Here is a 16,352-nt window from a genome sequence, read left to right on the forward strand (position 1 = left end):
AAAGTTCTCTAGACACAGTAGGGGATGGCAGTGCATTGTGTTGATCGGTGGTCGGCCATGGCTCAGTGACCTAGAAGCTGCTGTTGCCAGACTGCACCGGTGCCTCGCTCCTACTTTGTGACGCGGTGTCACATCGCGAAAAAATGAAAGGGAAGCGGGAGAGAAAAACGCAGGTTTTTTTGTGGATTTCTCGGGAAATAATGCATCGTTGCTCGTCGAACAAAGGCTGGGAGTGCTACAAAACGTATAATCTTTCGGTCAAAACAGAATTTTATTCGGCCGTTAGTGTCCCTTAAAGAAGCTTGAGAAGCAACAGCTGTAAGAGCAAACGAAGCAAGCTGTTTGCTAAGTGTACACCCAAGTGAGACTGACACAAGCAAGACTGCATGGAGGCGAAAAGCAAAAACGCCCGTGTGTACGAGATTTCGGCGCACGATAAAGATCCCCATGTGGTCAAAATTAATCCGGAGCCCTCCACTACGGCGCGCCTCATCGCCTGCGTTGCGTCGGCGCGTTAAACCCCACAATCAATCAATCAATCAATCAATCAATCAATCAACAACCGAGACTGCAATCCGTTTCCGCAATCCATTCAGTTAGCCAGTTTGCCGGTGTAAGCGAGTGTGTGTGTAGGCGTGTGTGTGTGCTGACCTTTCGGTGTACTGCGCCTGCGCTATGCATGTTACGCTACACACGTCAGTGGTGCTGCTCAGTTTCGAGCTCCAGAAGAGTTTACAAGTCAGTGCCTGCCGTCAAAACTGCAGCGCTGACAAAATTGCCACTGTATAAGGTCTTTAAATGGACAGCTTCAACCTTCTTGCCAAAGCTTCATTGTTTAGAGCAGCGTATGGACGTGGTATACGGATGCCCATGGTACTGATACCAGTGAATGGTCATTTTTTTAGGGGGTAGCTCATGCATCACTTAGTTCAGTTGGCGAAAAAAAAAAGCGCATCCCAATATTCCTGCGGCCAGCACTTTCGCACGATAAAGAGTTTGGCGCTATAGTCCACGCTGGAACACTGCATGGGCCTGATATTAAGGCCCGAGCCCGAGCCGGGCCCGTAACACCAAGCCCGGGCCCGGCCCGGCCCGGGCCCGGTCCGGGTTTGGTTCACTGTCTTCGTAGCAGGCGCTGAGACGGAGCATTTTAGTCTGTAGAAGCACGTCATGAACTGAAGCGCGAAAAATAAGGGTTTAAAAGTGCACGTAGTGTAGCCTACACCGTCTGCAGTTCACGCCACATCGGCGTAATAATAGCTCGTATTCTTACACGAGAGACACCATCACCTTTGATGACCAGACTCTTGGCAACTTCACGTGGTTTTCTCGGCCACAAGTTGGTATTGCTGAAATCTTTTGCTCCGCATTTGAATTTACGAGTATGTACATGCGTTGAAATATTTTACCTGCAGTGGTTGCTAAGTGGTGGTATTTCTCTAGCACGCAAGTTTGATCCCCGGCCACGGCAGCCGCATTTCGATTGGTGCGACATCTTAAACACACGTGTACATAGACATAAGTGCAAAGCTCCAGGTTGTCTCAATAAATTCCTTCCCCACTGGGGCATTCCTTGTACAGAATCGTTTTGGTATATCATACATAAATATATAAAATCTTGATGAAGTGCTTGAAATGTCATTAAAGGGACACCGAAGTGAATTTGTCAAGCTCCCATTTTTGCTTGCACTGTGTAGACTGGCTCAAATTAGCACACTTTTCATCGTTTATCCGGTTGACAAATCGGTAATTATTTTACAAAGCGCGAAAGAAGAAAAACTACCATGCGCGGTTTGCGGCGGCCGCACAAACTGGTAAGCTGTGACGTTAGGAGGAGGGGGCGCCGTGATTGGACGATGCCCAAGGTTAGCAATCAAACAAGTTTCGGTTTCGGTTTCGGTCTGTAAAACAACATGTTTGACATTCGATGGCGTCGTTGGATGGGCATTCTCAATATCCCAGTTATCGTAGTACCGCGCTTCTGCCATGTTGTCGGCTGTAAAATGCATAAGATAAGCCTCCCAGGACGGCTTGAAATCGTAGCATTCACTATCTGAGGCCTACGCAGTGCATGAACGCCCTCCGCATCCCCGCAGACGCTCAAATGCATGCGCTTTTCCCCCATATTTGGAGCTTGCCTCGCTCATGCCTGTATCGTAAAAAGCGTGTTCGCACCAGGTTAAGGGTCTGTTGATTCTGGCCTGTGCCCACTGCCCGCAAGCAGTCGGTGCTTATGGCAACAGCACGCCAACGAGAACTCGCTAGCGCGGCAGTGCCAGCCTGCGCAAGTTCTGTGGACTAGTTCGTGGAGCAATGAACGTTGCGGCCCAAAAAAAGGTGAACTCAGCATAGAAAACATCGGCGAAAAACAAAAAAGTTAACTCATAAAAAAAAAAAAAAGCATGTACCCGCGGCTATTCGAACTTGTGACTGGCAAAACACTTGCGGTGACATACCTAGCGCACCAGATGACTAGGCCACAGGGGGCCGCTGGCGGCAATAGAAAATATCAGGTATATAATGTATAACCAGTTTACACTTTTATTTAGTTTTAGTATTTCAAGCAGCTTAGGTGACTATTTGTTGTATTGCGCTCGTACAGTAAGCGTCCCCCGAGTTTCCACAATAGCTCACGTCTAGCAATTGCATTTCGTAGACGGGAAAGTGTTCGCAGATGCGTAGTCGTGCTCCTGATCGCTCTGCTTGTTCGCCCAGCGCAAAAAAGTGCTTCCCGCACCCTAGTTTTACGCTGTACGGTAAAAATATCAGTTGATTTTATTTCCTTAGTACCTATATTGACTTCGCTCACTCTTCTCTCCCTTCAAGAGGCCTTATATTTTCCTACTGGCGTACCAGTCAGCGAACCGTCGCATGTGCGCTTGTGCAGCGCTTGTGTGAAGAGACCTTGACTTGGAGCTAGATACAGTGTACAAACTAACGAAGTAAAGAAAGGCGCATTCTTCTATTCCCAAACGTGTTGTGGGTTAGTTTCAACTGATCGAACGAATTGCGACGACCCGCCGGCGGACTAAACGGTGGGCCGACTGACTCGGTCGCGGAAGGTCGGTGAGCCGTGCAGTAGCGCAGCCAATTGTCAGCTCCTCTCCTGCTGACGTCACACGAAAACGCCACAGAAAATGGGCGAGCGTAAAGAGAGGAGGACAGCATTTTCGAATTGATTTTTCTACTAAATAAATTCGCGTAAACGCGCACAGAGTGGTCGAAACAGGGCCCAGGGACTCCGGACTACAGTTTGCGCTCGTAATCCCGCATTGTTTATAAATCACTTCAGTGTCTTTTTAAGGGGGGAGGCTACCCTAGAAGGCTAAGTTTTTTGTTTCTCGAGATATCTGAATGAAATTTTCAGGGTATTGTTATAGCATCAACACTAGAAAAAGTGCAAAGTTTCATCGAGCTACGGAGGTTAGTTCTCAAGTTATGAGGGTATACCACGGTGGTTTGTATGGGCTTCTTATCCCAGTCCTGGAGAATTAGCCAAGTGTGCTGCGACTATGAAATTCATTATGGTTATTCCTGAATGCGTACCTCAGGGCAAGACAGAGCCCTTTCTCTAAATTTTTCCCCAGAAAAATTTTAGCACAGCACTAAAATTAGTGTTGCTGATCAAACATGCAAACATGATTTTGTTTTGATTTTTTAAAAATCAAGAGACAAAAATTTTCAAAAAACGGGCTTGTCTTGCCTTCTCAAATTTAGTAAGGAACAAAATGAAAAAATGGGATGCAAATCTGACGAGCACTTCTTGAGATATCACTGGGATAAGCAGTCACAAAAGGGAAAAAGTTCATTTTGAGAAAACGGCCTTAAAAGTTTGTGTACACATCTTCACTTCTAAAAGGACCCCGTAGCATAGCTAGAGGGGTCTTGGCGCACTGTCTTCCTCTTCTGTTGCTTTTCCGTCTTCTCCTGCTTTCGTTTGCTGGCCTTGTTCATGCGCAGGGCGTCTTTTTCAGCAGCTCGCTGGAGGGCTAGATGGCCTGGTGTGATGAGCCCCACAGACGCGGATATTTCTCGAGTAGCCCTGTAGCAGCCCGCATTGTACCTCAGCATGGCTTCATGCAGTGCTGTCTCGACAGCAATCGATGAAACATGCTGCTCCATGGGCATCAGGGACCAAAGGACTATTTGCATTTGCGCTAAGCGAAACTTTCCACCTTCACCTGTAACGATGGCAGGCACAGGGTAGGGCTCCGTGGCTTGGAACATCCTCTGGGTCGCCGGCATAGCACCAAGTTCGTTTTGAACAGCAGCACATTGTCTGTTCGCTGCCTCGACCTCCTCGCGTGTCAGGAAATGTGTCTCCAAGTGAACTGTACGTGACACGTTCCCACTTGTCAAGTTTGATGCGAGACCGGAGACGGAGGCTGCGGTTGCCGAAGTCGATGCGCTCGAGACGCCGGACACACTCGCAGCATCGAAGTCTTGCACAGACAGGGCAGGAGATATGTCGTTGGAAGCGCGGACACCCTCGTTAGCGATGTTCTGCGCCTCCTTCTTCTTGGACATGCGAACGAGCTTCATGGAACGCTTCCGCGCACCGAACGCATGTAGCGTCCTGAACTTCGTATGTGTACGTGATCGTGTCCGATCACGTACACGATCTGACAGGCTACTCCGAACTATTGAAGTACGTCAGCGATTGTGAGCATGGCAAAAAACTACGTTGAATGAACGGACAAGCGAACGAAAAGGTGGTAAACAGTGAGGCAGAACAACAAAGGAGCGGCGAAAAGCAGACGATGGCGCAGGGAATCTGGTTTTTCCGAGCGGCGCAGGCCGCCGGACGGGAAGAAGCGCGCGTCATCACGCGCAGCAGCCAATAGCATTCGTGCGTCAGCTCGCTTGCCTGAGTAGCGCGCGCACGGTCCAATCGTAGCTTCGCACATGGGATGCGGGAAACTCGAAAGCAGTGCAAGTCCCCCAATCACAAGCGTATCACGCCTCGGCCACGCCTCGGCCGCCAGCAGTAATGGCGGGAAAAAAAAGCACAAGAATTTACAAACAAAACGAGATAAAAATGGCGGCTCTACGGAAAGCGGCATGGCGGCTGCGTTCGCGCGAAATTTGGGTCTGTTTCGCATTTGCTCGCTCCTCGGGAGATGCCACGGCTGGTTATATATCCGTTTTTTGACATTTTTACGATGAATTAGGAGCTGATAATTTCAGAAAAGCTAGTTTAGGACATATACAACCCAAATACATGGTTTTCCAAAAATCGCTTATTTCGTGATTTTTCGGTTTTCAAAGGCCGCGTCCCCCCTTAATAGTGACTATGAGACCTAGCAAAACGCGTTCTTAAAACAATGCGTACAACCAAAATCAAGAAGCGTGTAAAAATGAACTCAGAATATTCATTTTAATGCTCTTTTCTGCACTTCATGTCGGAACAATTAACGGCCGGGCCTATGAACCCAAAGCCCGGGCCCGCCAATAATTGACTTCAGGTGGTGGCCCAGCCCGGGCTTTCGGACTGGCCCGGGCCCATGCGGTGCCCTGGTCCATGCTCAGTCTGAGTCTCCAGTGTTGGCTTATGCTCCCAAACAAATGAAGCGAGGGGAAGGAGAAGTCAAAATATGCCGATGCACCGACAAGCATGCTCGGTGATCATGGTTCAGTGCACTCAACCACAGTACTCATGTGAAGAAATGAACGGTAGCAAAGGCATATCTGTAGGGGTGTGCGAATATTCGAAAATTTCGAATATTACTCGAATATTAAATGTGATATATTCGTAATCGCTTTGAAAACTATGTATTCGAATTGTTTCGAATATTCGAACGGGTTCGAATAATCGGCTATTATCGAATATTTTGGTTGAATAGTTTAAGGGGGGACGCGTCTTTCAACTTACGAAAAACGTCGCAAATTTGTGGCACAATGTCAGTGCAAATGGGCGGTGGCAAAATGTCAGGGCTAATGTACGAAAAAACGGCAATTCTCGGAGCGCTGTATCTCCGCAACGGTGCCACCGAGCGCGGTCATTGTGGTACCATTGGATCGGCCGAGCGATCCTCTTTCCGGTCCTTACCGTCTCTTTTATCTTCGTTCATTCACAAACGCACGAATGGCAGGAAAATAAAGGCACACAAACGAAGTGAGATATATATGCTGAAGCGCGGTTGGCCTTTCTGACTGCACGTGTGAAAACGGCCCTCCTGATTGGGCGTCGCTGCGGCATTTCAAGATGGCGGCCACCTGAATTGCGTAATGCGCATTTCTGGGTTCATTTGCACCGCTTCGCTCGGCCAAGTTTCTGTTCAATCATGGTGTCTGCGGTGGTATTCAACAGAGACATTATCGCGATGGGAATGCCTGAGATCACAAGCCATATTACGGGAAGTTTCGTGGCTGGAAAGGCGGATCAGTCACCCAACGCTTTTCGTGGGGCTCAATACTTTACCCTGGAGGGGGAAACGCGGTGTGCGCGCTTGTGATAGCGGTTCGCGCAGTGAACTTTTCGCCTTATTTGCGATGCTTACACGCTTAGTTATTGCTAAGCTTGGCAGTAGTCTCGCTAGCCTTGGGAAAAAACGGGCGACGCGCCAAAAGCTTCGGCGCGCACGACGTAGCCGCTGCGCGTTGGAGCATCGCCTGACTACGCAACCTGGTACGATTGAACTCCAGTAGTTGTAATTAATGCCTGTGATTTTAGATTTAATCGTAAGAGGGACCTGACGGGCCATGTCAAGGGTAAACAAAGGATGACAAGTTTCGGTGTACGAGCGCCGCGATGAGGGTGAGCCATATCGCTTTCTTGCGCAACGTTTCCCGCGCACTTCGGGTAATCATGAAAACAGGTCTGAGTTAGCAATAAGAACGTGTTGACAGCGTTAAAAATGTACCTTACAGTAGTTGAATTTTAAAAAAATTGGTTTTATTTATTTTTTAGGGAAATTATAATACCAATGCACACATCTATAGTTTAATGCATAGTGGCTGTGCTGCGAGGAATATTGGATGCCCTCGATTTTAAGAGTACCAAAAAATGTCCAAATATTGAAGTTGGAGTTATGAAAAATATTATACCAAGCTTCAAAGTAGCTCATTTGTACCCGTGTGGTATGTAAACTTTTGGCACTGAACGCCTGCACGTAAGCTGCTGCTCCAGGCAATGATATGAAGCATAAAAGAAGTCAAAGCTCAGTTTTCGAATTGAAGGAAAAGAAAAGAGTGCTTAATTTCTTGCCATGGTCACTGCAGAGGGAAGTTTTGCAGTGCAGTACAAGCAACCGGCTAACCTACTTTGCATTTCAAGATGGAGGCGAAAAGCAAAAACGCCCGGGTGTACGAGATTTCGGCGCACGATAAAGATCCCCAGGTGGTCAAAATTAATCCGGAGCCCTCCACTACGGCGCGCCTCATCGCCTGCGTTGCGTCGGCGCGTTAAACCCTACAATCAATCAATTACTTTGCATTTCAAGCCGTCTCCCCCCCTTGGTCCGCAAACTGGGCTGTGTACACTTCAAAGAGAAGCTGCAATTGATGTTTTATGGAAAAAAAAAGGATGCAAAAGGCACTCCAATTTTAAGGCAAGGCATTCCAAAAGCCCCGTGTTCAAAAATTATGAAAGGCTACAACCCTGGCGACTTTTGATGAATGAAATCTATTTTTCAACTTCGGAATCCGTTTTCTCAAAAGGTTTTTTTTGCTACCTACGTCTCTTGTTTTAGTGATTTCTTTGTGACCTGTAGGTGTATTTTTGATTTGCAAAGTGTTTTGAACAAGCTTTCTATCATGTTTTATAGGCCACTCAAGCTCGGTACAAAGTGGACAGAAAGAAAATTTTATAAATAAAGTAGTTTTCGAAATACTACTTTTAAATTTTTATGTTGTTACCAAAAAAGAATTTCCGGTTGCTGTGCAAATTTTCATCGAAATTCACAAAGAAATCAAGAGGTTGATTTCAAAAGCCACATTCGCCCTTAATTATTCGATATTCGATTCGATATTCAAAGCTAGATATTCGTATTCGATTCGAATTCGAAAAATTTGATATTCGCACACCCCTACATATCTATCACGCCGGAACTGAAACTGAAAACAGTTTACTAGGAGCTACTTTGGCTCAGTAACACAAAGTGGTTAGCTCCCCCTCCCTCCTCTTCCCATAGCTTTCTCTCCGTTGCCACAGAAAGTTCTCCTTAAGTATCGTGACAGAATTTTTTTCTTTCACTATCTTTTAAGTTTGTGGTTAAGCCCACAAGTCTTTCTGCTCCGTGTGCAGAAAGACTTTAAAGGAGCCATGAAGAGAAAACAAAAGTTTGTTTTATTCGAAAGATTAGGTGTTTCATAGTACCCCAAGCGCTTTCCCGGAAGCAAATGATGCTTTATTCACTGAGAAATAAGGCAATTTAAGCCAAAATTTTAAATCTCCCGCTAAAATTGCACTTTTCGTCACGTGAACAGTGGTGCCATACGAGCCGGTCCATGAAACAGATACTTAGTATGTCGACTTTATATAGCACCCACACGCGGGAGTCGACCGAGACGGCGGCCATTTTAAAAATACTAGTAAAACCTAGTGCACCCGCAGCCTTAGTCATGGAATCGCCTGATCCGGAGAACAAAACTCTCGCCGAGGAGCTCGGGCTTGCATTTAACAACCTCACACCACTTGAATGCTCAATGCTTCTAAGTGCACGAGCGGCAAGAGTTGTGGGATACGCGGTGGACGAGAAAGCGACCATTCCGCGATAGCCACAACAGACGAACGCCCAGCCGTCGGCACCGCTGCCTCGTCAGCCCCGTCGCGACGGACGAATACAAACTGGTACGTATGTGCCGTATACAGCACATGCGTACCAGTTTGTAGCAGTATCGCTTATGCCAGTTGGCCGGTGTCGTGTATGGAAAGCCGTTCGCTCGAGCTCTCTGCTCCGACCAGAAAGATTCGAGCGTCGATGTGCGGTGTGTACGGCAATTTTTTTCCCCAAGGTCAGAGCGCTTCACCGAGGTTCGTCGGTGGGCCGGTTGGGCAGCACATGAAAGGAGATCTCACCGGCGGGGATGTCGCACTCCCTCGACGATTTGCCCGTACTACAGTCTACGCCCGTTACAACGGACCCTCTGAATCCGGAAAAAAACGTCCGCTGTAGCCGAAGTATGCAGTATCCGTCCGACCGGGGGGGGGAGGGGGGGGGGGCTATGAACCCTACAGTGGGTACTTTGACCGATATTGCATGCATAGTACATACACTTTGTTCTTTCTACACGCCTGCAGCACCTCTGCACAGTGTTTGCGCGAGGGCAAAGAATCGCGTAAACACTGTTTCCAAAACTTAGCGCCGGCACTTCGAAAAGGCCTAGCGCATGTGGTCAAGCGTGTAAAGACGCAAGATGAGCTGAGCAAATAACGCAAGAATATAACTAGGCGCAATTATAAACCAGCTATAAAACATCAGTCGTGCCCATCAGCATTAGCTAGGCTCTTTTAAATCTCCTCACGACGAGGCAGGTTTTCCCGAAACCGTTCGTCAAACAAATCGGATCGCTGCCTGACGTTCCCTCAAGGCAGATTCCACATTTTTAGCGATTTTATTCTGGTCATTGGAACAGATGTAATGAAATAATCTGATGACAGTCAGCTGTAAAATCGAAAGTTAGACCAGTTGGACTGCGCACGGTTACCGGCAGATTGCACACAATGGATGGGGAACAACCCCTACTTGAGGCATTTCTTACCTTTTTCACCGAACGGAACGGGAACGATGCATGCGTGGGAATAATAAAAGCCGAACTTCACTGAACCCAAGTTTTTTATTACATAAAAAAACTGACGAGGGCAGACTCGCCTCCGAGTGCACCATTTCGAGTATTCGATTGCCCTGTTTTCAATCTCACCGGAGTCGCGTTTATCGGCAGCGGGCCTGTTCTTGACGGTACAGCGGACACTGTGCTTAGACAGGCCTGTACTTCTGGCGATGTCAGCCTGTTTTTCCTCGTGTTCAACAGCGTTAATTACGCTTAATTTATCCGACAGTGAAATCAGCTACCCTGCCGCTCATGCCGCTGGTCGCACAAAAAAAAAAGCCACTGGCTTGGCTTGGCTGCACCAACGACCCGGCTGCCAGCAATGTTGCCAGACATAATAGTTTTCTTGCCAAAATAAACGAAAAAGCACACCGGGCGCCGGCCCCGCGGAAGTCCGCTATAAACGTTCAGTCGAAACAATTTTCGCCTAAAATTTAGTCTGTTGTAGCCGATAGTCTGCTCTAGCCGGCTCCGTTGTGAGCGGAGTGGACTCCATTTAAAATGCATGGGTACCAGACAAACCAACAGAAATGGTCTGTTGTAACCGAAAGTCTGTTGTTGCCGGATCCGCTGTAACGAGCGTAGACTGTACATAGGCATTTCAAAACGCAGCAACGAAATTTCATTGTAAAGTACTCGAACAAACTGAAGTTTTCAGTGGTTGTAAACTGTAAACGAGCTCGTAACGACAGCAGCAAGCCAACACGACCTCCATACCGAAACCTGTGCGACGAGTGGCACTATCTCGTTGCTGCTCTGTGTTCCTTACTCCCCTTGTTTCTATTTTTACCTTTGCTGGTTGGCGATATGACGGCCAACCTCCTGTGAAGGGATTACGATACCAAGCAAGGTCGCGGCTGTGCGTGCTGGGACGGTTCGTTGGCCCCGAAGAGCCTTGTACCCTAAAATTCGTCTGCGCGACGGTGGCGACGGCGAGATGTCGAGTTCGGCTGGCGGTAGTTTCGTACGCATTGGCATACACGCTTGCGTGTTCGTTCGGAACTTCCAACCGTTTACACCACTGTTCTTTGTCATAAAAAGAATGTGCAGTGTGTTTCACGGGCATTTAGCTCACTATGCAAACTGTAAGCCCTGCCTAACATGCGTTTGCTTTTGCCGGCCTCCGCCAATCGCAGAGCATTCTCGAGTGACATCATAGGTTCTGTTGCGGAAAATGAGCTGGTGGGTCGCATGGTCATTTCCTTTTTTCCTAATTATGTAGCTTATTTGAGCGAAGTTTGCGTTATAAGTGGTGTCGTTATGGTTCTAACGAGGCAATCTTTCGAATAAACCAAACTTGTGTTTTCTCTTCATGGCTCCTTTAAGCAGTGCCGCGGAAACCATTTCAGGTGCAGCCGATAGCGGAAATGCCAGTGTGAAAGGTGCAGGACACACACTAGTGGACCCCGGGTGATCTCTATTGCAAAGTCCTTCCTTGCAGCTCCGGCGTAGCACCACCACAATAAATCGCGGCGTTTTTTCACCCTCAGCAGGTGCCGCTAGCTTATCCGCTGACGAGCACTTGTGACATTATCTGGCCACACTAGGGAGCGTCGTTTCCCCTCCTGTCTTGTTCTTGCTCCGTGGCTTTAGCGCATTAAACCCCAAGCTTAATCACGGTGAATTTGAGTACTGGGGTGCACTGTTGTCTTGACTGGTGTGGTGGGTTGCCCCTCGGCTTTGTTTCAGGGCAAGGGCAGCCAGGAGCCCATCCCCTGCTTCGCTGAACTACAGAGTAGCAGCGAAGATGAAACTGACGTGGCCAGCAGCGAGACCGACAGTGAGGTGGGCGAGGTAACCATTAGTTTGCAGTGGTGAAGGGGCGTCTGAGTGCTTAGGTCAGCTTGTTTGGGACACGTTTGTGTATCATGAAGCACAACTCAACTGACCCGCCGCGGTGGCTCAGTGGCTAAGGCGTTGCACTGCTGAGCATCAGGTCGCGGGTTCGATTCCCGGCCGCAGTAGCCACTTTTCTGATGAAGACGAAAAGCAAAAGCGCCTGTGTACGAGATTTTGGCGCACGTTAAGGGGGGAGGTGGGTCTGTAGAAATTTTTTTTATTATTAGTGCCAGCTAGATGCAGATTGGCAGTCCGGATCAGTTTTTAACGCTGATTGCAAATATGTAATTGGTTCTAACATAGCTGCATTTGTTCAAGAAATACAGCACTTTGAAATTTATTTATTCAGGCATTTCTTAGGGGGTTTAGGGCAATTTCGCTTTAGCAAACTCAGTGATGATTTATACGGACATAACGCCAAAGGTCTACTCTGGGAGGCTACGCTATTTTTATTCATTTCGAAGACTTTTGCAAAGCATGAAAAGGGTGAACATTTATATCAACAATTTATATGAAAGTGCCTCAATTTTATTAATTTTTGCAAATAGGTAAACAATGACAGAGCAATAAAAATAGCCTCACCCCCTAGATCAATTCAGTACAAATAAAATGGTACCAGTCTCTTCATCCCAGCCTAAAAGCAACATTACGAAACCCCCCCGTAAAGCAGAGCATGGTCTTGCAAAAAAAGAAACTGAGAAATATGCATCTGAAGTTTCAGATTATGGTAACTTTTGCTACAGCATAGCTAAAACAATATAAATAGCATCATTTTGTAGCTCTGTTCTTCACCAAGAATAGCACACCAAGTATATGACTGTAACACAAGAATAACTCTGGAAAGATTGACGTAAATTCACACGAATACTGTACAAATTGTGAAGGAAAATAAATTTTCTACTGTTACACTTCAGAAACTATCGATCTTCATTCACCTTTTTTCTCAGTGTCTTATCAGAATACAGAAAGGCACAAATACCATGTGCTGCTGTTATTTTTGTGCTACCAATGAGACTAAAGCACAGCAGCCACCCAGAACTAGAGATTGTCCTGCAATGCATCTCAAACCTACAGCAAGACTGTAGGTGAAATGCACTTTGGTGATCAATGCTTCAGTGAAACAAATAGCATCACCTGCTAGACCAATTCAATACAAATGAAATTATACCAGTCTTGCTTTCCTGGCTCAAGAGTAAGATAAGGAAACATCCCGCAAGGAAGAGCGTGACCTCACAAAATAAACTGTAGAGCTGCATGTGGACTTCAATTTGGCGATGGATACCAGAGTGATACAAACAACATCACCTGCTAGATCTATTTATTGCAAATTAAATTATACCAGTCTTATCATCCTAGGTCAAAAGCCTGATAGTGAAACACTCTGTAAGGCAGAGCATGACGTCGCAAAATAAGACAGAGAAAAATGCATCTTCAGTTTAACTCTTGCTACAGCATAGCCACAATATAAAAAGCACCGGGCCACTCTGTTCCTCAAGAAAAAAAAACGAAGTATGCGACCGTACCACAAACATAACCCGGAAAGCTCTATGCAAGTAATGAAAAACATCTGTAAACAGTGCTGGAAAACTGCACTTTTTGCTGAACTTCACGTATGGTAGTTCCTACTTTGCACTTCCTTCAACGTCAATCCAAACTAAAGAAAAGCACAAACATATTGTGCTGCAGACTTTTTTTTTTCACAAATAAGACCAACGCACATCAGCTAACTAAATCTGGACGTTTCTACGCGGCGCTTCTTGGACCAGGTCCGTACGTGACAGGCGATCTTGGCACCGCCGTCTAAGGCGTCTTCCATCGTGTTTTCATACGCATGCAGCGCGTAGTTCCTCGAGGTAAAGGTCTCCGGGCATTGCGGCATGAGACATGAAGACGTGACAGAATCGCGGTCAATAACGGTAGAGAAAACGCACCCTAATTGAAAATACCACGGCAGCGAACGCAAGCCTGCAAAGACAAAATGAAAAAAAAAAAAAAAAGGCAGCTCAACCGCACCGGCCAATCAGAGACGCGGAACGGGGGCTCGACTCGTGCGCGCGTGCTCCTGCCAATCAGCGGCTCAAAAACGACCTTTGGAAAATCGCCGGCAATGCTTGTTCTCCTCATGCGACGCCATTTTGAGATGGTGCAAAATACCCACAAAGAAATCAGCTACAAAGCGAGCCCAAGATGGCCGTCGCCGGCAGTCTGTTTCGAGTGTGGCACACGCGCAAAGTTCATGCTTTTTCAAGTTCCCGCTGCGTTTTCAAAGTTGATTTTGAGATTATTCCCTATCAAATTCGGTGAAACTTTTAGAGTAGGTGCTTGAAGGTATAAAGACTTCAAAAATGTGTTTTTCGCAAAATGCGTATTTTCGCGATTTTGGACCATTCTGAGACCCCGCGTCCTCCCTTAAAGATCCCCAGGTGGTCAAAATTAATCCGGAGCCCTCCACTCCGGCGTGCCTCATCGCCTGCATTGCGTCGGCGCGTTAAACCCTACAATCAATCAATGAAGCACAACTCAAAACTACGTTCTCTTTTCTTCCTCAGTGATGCAAACAAAACCTTCACCTACTGAATGGAGTCAAGGCCTTAGTTTTTGTTTTTGTTTTTCATGCCACCGCTGCCATTTCATCGGCTTGTAAACAGTTAAGCAGTTCCTTGTTAGTGATTATTTCCCCAGCATCTTTGGAATAACCTTGTTGATGGCAGAATGCCAAGAAATACCAACGGCCTTGCTAATGTGCTCTCAAAAGGTGTAGTAACAAGTGTGCTAGCATGTGTGGCTAGTATACTAAACTGCCTGCCAGATCGCTGGAGTAGGGGTGTAGTGATTTCCACCCATGCTTTTCTTCACCAGGAGTCTACCCGGAAAAGGAAGTCCAAGGATGAGGAGGGGTCGCAGCCAAAGAAGGCAAGTTCTCGCCTTGTGTTGCCGCCTTCCTATCCTGCACATCGTGCAAGGCATTTCACCTACCGTTTCTACATTTTCCCTCTCTCGCTCTCCTTCTCACTCTCCTCCTCTCTCTTTCTCTGCAGCTTTGTGGTTAGTGGCCGGACCAGTGCTGATTGTTCCATCTCTAATTTGAAAGCAAACTGATCTTGATCTTAACACATCAATAAAATGTGTGTGCTTCCCTCCCTCATTCCTTTCTTCTTCCATCTGCATTAGTAGTTATTAATGCTCAGATTGCGGGAACAGCATGCCTAAAACTCTATGGTGGTGCTTCGTGTGAGCACGCGATGAGTGCCTGAATCCTGAGCGTGTGCCTGCGGGCATCTCAAAAAGTGCTCAATTCTGCACACTTAAAGGAACCCTGCAACACTCACAATCGAGTACTAGAAATGTATTTTGGGGGAAAGTCTATTGTCCCAGCAATACCCTTCCGCAAGAATTGTGAAAATCCGTTCACTATCACCGAAACTACGCGTGATGAGAAATCGCGCATAATCGTTCCCTCTCAATTCGACCGCGGCCAATGCGACGAAAGCTGTGTGCTCTCTCCCTGCAAGGGGGTGGCTCGCGGCGTTGTCTGCGGCGGCCTTCGATATATCACAGGCGCGGGAGTTTTCTCCTTTTCTCCACAACGTGGAGGGGCCTATTTCCCGTCCAGTGCCACAAAAAAGCAGGCATGGGTACCTGCTCGCAAGCGCGCGCTCGGGCAGGTATGGCGTTTTTGAAGCAGTAAACGTTTGTTGACGAGTGTTCCTGTTGAACGGGAAGTATTGAGCTTATCACTCAAAGTATGCACGCACTCAAAACATAAAAGAAACGGCAAAACTGTGCCTACAGGTTCAGGCATAGAAGAGGCCCGTACACAGTGCTGACGACGGCGGAAATGGGAGAAATTAGCCGAGAAGTTGACCAGTGACAGCCTATCGGACAGCCATGGCCTCAGTGACGTCGCTTAGGCCATGCCAGGGTTGCATAAGGAGAACTGAAGAGAGCGCGGTTGGTTTTTCCGCGTCTTTCACGGTGATTTGCACGCTCACCGCTTCACGTGCATGTGTAATATTGGGCTCAGGTATTCCTGGCAGTGTAGTATAAACGTCGCGCAGGTTTACGTGCACTGCTCAAAGAGTGTTGCAGGGTCCCTTTTAGGATAAGATGAAGTGAGCCTCTGTGCCTCCAGTCTGCGGTTGCTGCTAAATTACAGCTTCCTCATCACTGTCACATCCTGGTGCTAGGGTACAGGCTGCGCACGGTCAGCTTTTTGCCATCTGTAATGCTATTGGGTTGCCACATGCCATTGCATAACGTCTTGAAGTGGACAGATTCAACCTTCTTGCCAAAAACAACTTTGGTACTGGTACCACTGAACGGTCATTTTGTCAAAGGGTAGCTCATGCATCACTTGCCTCAGTTGGCGAAAAAGCGCATCCCCATATTCATGTGGCCAGCACCTGTGTGTAGCCAAAAGCCTCTCGTAAAACCTTTCACTTGCCCGATGCTCGTATGTGTCGGCTGAACATCTCCGTTGTCTCTGAAGGGGGGTATGGGCTGGCCTGATGTCCCCTTTGGGCATGCGGCAGTCAGGCGTTGTGGGGATCGCGACTTGCACGCGAACCCCTTTCTGGCTAGCTTCCCATCACGGCCGGCGTTGCACAATGCGCCTCGGTCGCGCAACGGGAGCCATACGGGAGAGCGCCAGCGATCGTAGGGTTCGTTGTCGCCAGGGTGGAGGCGTTGACCCTTTTCCCCTCTGCCTTACCCGAGAACCAGTTCTTCCTCTCTACTAGCGC

The 16,352-nt window shown here is 47.6% G+C and overlaps 1 protein-coding gene across 1 annotated transcript in view; it reads left to right on the plus strand.

Annotated features, from left to right (window-relative positions):
* Positions 1-14,709, plus strand: part of LOC144166164 (chromosome-associated kinesin KIF4A-like) — a 104,141-nt gene extending 89,432 nt beyond the window's left edge. Inside the window, exons 23-24 of the mRNA XM_077695787.1 lie at positions 11,461-11,565; positions 14,470-14,709. Of these exons, the coding sequence (XP_077551913.1) occupies positions 11,461-11,565; positions 14,470-14,709 (345 nt within the window). The remainder of the gene's footprint in view (positions 1-11,460; positions 11,566-14,469) is intronic.
* The last annotated feature ends 1,643 nt before the right edge of the window (positions 14,710-16,352 follow it).

This window comes from Haemaphysalis longicornis, unplaced genomic scaffold, assembly GCF_048455015.1.
Source record: "Haemaphysalis longicornis isolate Haplotype H1 unplaced genomic scaffold, Haemaphysalis longicornis Haplotype H1 scaffold_1, whole genome shotgun sequence".
In the NCBI taxonomy this organism is placed as follows: Eukaryota; Metazoa; Arthropoda; class Arachnida; order Ixodida; family Ixodidae; genus Haemaphysalis; species Haemaphysalis longicornis.